Source organism: Octopus bimaculoides, chromosome 11 (genome assembly GCF_001194135.2).
Source record: "Octopus bimaculoides isolate UCB-OBI-ISO-001 chromosome 11, ASM119413v2, whole genome shotgun sequence".
Lineage (NCBI taxonomy): Eukaryota > Metazoa > Mollusca > Cephalopoda > Octopoda > Octopodidae > Octopus > Octopus bimaculoides.
In genome coordinates, this window is record NC_068991.1 from 52,855,456 (window position 1) to 52,858,546 (window position 3,091).

At 38.0% G+C, this 3,091-nt stretch overlaps 1 protein-coding gene across 1 annotated transcript in view; it reads right to left on the bottom strand.

Annotated features, from left to right (window-relative positions):
- LOC106873178 (uncharacterized) overlaps positions 1-787 on the bottom strand; it is a 38,174-nt gene extending 37,387 nt beyond the window's left edge. The window contains exon 1 of the mRNA XM_014920410.2: positions 422-787. Coding sequence (XP_014775896.1) covers positions 422-520 — 99 coding nt within the window. The 5' untranslated portion in view covers positions 521-787. The remainder of the gene's footprint in view (positions 1-421) is intronic.
- Positions 788-3,091: the final 2,304 nt, after the last annotated feature.

Consider the following 3,091-nt stretch of genomic DNA (forward strand, 5'->3'; position numbering starts at 1 on the left):
TGCACTCGTGTTAACGAAAGAATGCCTAAAATTATACTGCGATTAACTTAATTATCGCATAATTAAATATCAGTTGCTTGTAGATTATTGTCAACTGTATTATTATTAACTGTATATAGATTAATATACTTTTCTACTCTAAGCCAAAGTCGACCACGGCGGAATTTGAACTCAGAACGTAAAGAATGGTTAAACAGGTTAAGTTCGTAGAAATAAATCGCTGCTAACTCATTTCAAGACTATCAAATTTATAGCACTGACGAGAAAATAAAGTACGTAGAGATTTGAAACGAAAAAAAAAAAAAAACTTGGAAAAACAGTCATAAAAAGAAAGTTATTTCAAAAGATGAAGAAGAAATATCTGGATAAGAAGATAAAAATACATAAATTGATGAAGTGAAATTATTGCATTATTACTTACAATATATTTAGGTTTAGGGCACTCGGCGGAGTTGTGAATAAACAACAGTGTCAGAATAAATGCTGTTAAGAATTGTTCCATAGTGTCTTTCTGTAACATATTTAGTCGAGATTGGAATTTTGACACAGTAAACAAGAATAACTTCAGTCAGATCATGGTCGAGATAATAACAACACCAACAACAACATCATATTGGCATCTGTCATTCGAAATGAACCAGAACGAAAATCTTCAGAATAAATAAAGAGAGAAAAAAATGCTTCGCTTATGACCCGGATATATAAAGAAAATATGAAAAAAACTGTGAATATGTCAAAAATACCGTTACATATAGTATAACACACTTGAAAAAGAAAACGAAGACTTAGTTTCTAAAATTTCTGTGCAAACACACCGGATATACAGGAAGTGGCAATTAACACGTTGCGTTTGAAAGAATAATTAGTGATTAGTGTTAAATAATTAAAGTTGATAAGAAGCAAATTTCATTTCTACTCTAGGCACAAGGTCCGAAGTTTTGGGGGAGGGGCCAGTGGATTAGATCGACCCTAATACGCAACTAGTACTTAATTTATCGACCCCGAAAGGATGAAAGACAAAGTTGACCTCGGCAGAATTTGAACTCAGAACGTAAAGACAGAGAAAATACCGATTTCTTTATTAGGCATAAAGTCTTAAACATAGATGGGGATACCACAAGGACAGACAAGATCACAGTGGGGACAAAACACATAAAACGAATGTAAATGAAATGAAAGTTATATAAAAATGAAAATGGACGCATGGGCCCCACTCCCATGCAGTACCATTTGAACCGTTATATGTATTATTTGCAATTGTTCTTTTTTTTTCCCTTTAATTTCATACTTTTTTTTGTCTTTAGTAGAACTTCATCAGTGGTTCGATATCTCTCAAATCCACTACCAGCGGCAACTCTTCAAATTCCACCTCCACACCTGCGGGTCAATGCTATCTCCACACATCTTCCACAGCTCTCCTCTTCAATCAATATTGCCTTCATATCCTCCGCGTAGACGTATGAAGGCACCTTCACTTTTACTATTGAATGAAACTTGATTATCTTTTTCTCTGTTTCAACATTTTCTGTACGTCACATAATACCACACTCCATCTCCTCCTCGTATCTTCTTTCTTTTGTCTTAGACTTTTGGTTCTCTCTTTTCTTCCTCCATAAATAGTCTCTCCATCTCACCTTCATACAGTTGGGTTCCCAACACTTTCTCCACTGGTAACTCCACGTTCTTTTAACTTTCTTTTTCCTTCCCACTGCCCTCCTTTACAGTTTTTTTTCTCACCTCTTTTCTCTTCTTTTTCTGCTTCTCTGCAGAGAACTCAACCTTCGTTCCTCCTTCTTTTCTTTTTAACCATAGTGAATCCTTTCGCCGTTTCTTTTTCTGTTGCCTTGTCCTGTACTACTTGGTCCACACTCTCATGTCTCTTCTCCTGTTCTGTTTGTGGCCCCTTTCTCCACATGAGAAACACTGGTGGCCTACCCTCCACAATAACACTCAGCTTCACATCTTCCGGCAGCACAATCTCATCCACCACACTATTCAAGTCCTCCGTTGTTGCCTGAATCGTTAATCCAATACCATATCTCCAGTAGTTCACCTTCTGGGTCTTTGTAGCCTTCAGAATCTTCCAGTCTTTCATATTATACGTTATGGCTGTCATCAGCCATTCTTTCAGTTCGGATGGCATCTTACTCACTCGCACCTTGGCCACACGTTTGCCGCAGTACGAAGGCAAGAGCACCCATTCCTCTGTCCTTATTGCCTCTGTGGAGTGCTTTATTGCTTCCTCCTCCGTTGTGAAGCGCATCTCCACAATGGCGTATCTCCTCCCTCTCGTAATGTAGGTTGTAAGTCTTCTCAGTTCCTTTATACATTCCTCTATGGCTTCTATCAGCACAATCTCTATTTTTCTTGTGGCTACCTTCATGGTTTTAAATGTTACCGGTCTTTTTAACACGCTGGCCGTTAAATCTTCAGGTGGCGTTAGCTTCAGAATATTACTTTCTTCAGTGATTAGTTTTTCACTCTCCTTCATCTTTCTAGGCTCCACTTTTATTTCGAAGACCTCCAACTCTTGCACATTTACTCCTTTGCTCGTTGCGGCCGCATAACTTGGGCCTGCCTCCGGCGCCTTCTCTATTTTCCACAAAACAACAATTAACGAACTAACAACTTTGGCAACAATTCAAATCAATAACAATGGCAACAATTCGATAAACGCTTTAACATTGACTCACGCAATAACTTGACAGAGACGGGATACCGATTTCTTTATTTGGCATAAAGCCCTAAACACGGATGCGGACACCACAAGGACAGACAAGACCACAGTGGGGACGAAAAACATAAAACGAATGTAAATGGGATGAAATTATACAATAATGAAAAAAATGAAAATGGCCACACGGGCCCCACTCCCATGCGGTACCATTTGAACCATTAGATGTACTGTCTACAATTGTTCTTTTTTTTCCTACTTTATCACCATTATTTTCCTAAAAATAATATCATTTAACATACCTTATTTTTCTCTTTTAGTAGAACTTCATCAGTGGTTCAATATCTCTCAGATTCACTACTGGTGGCAACGCCTTGAATTCCACCTCCATTCCTGGTTTGTCAACGCTATCTCCAA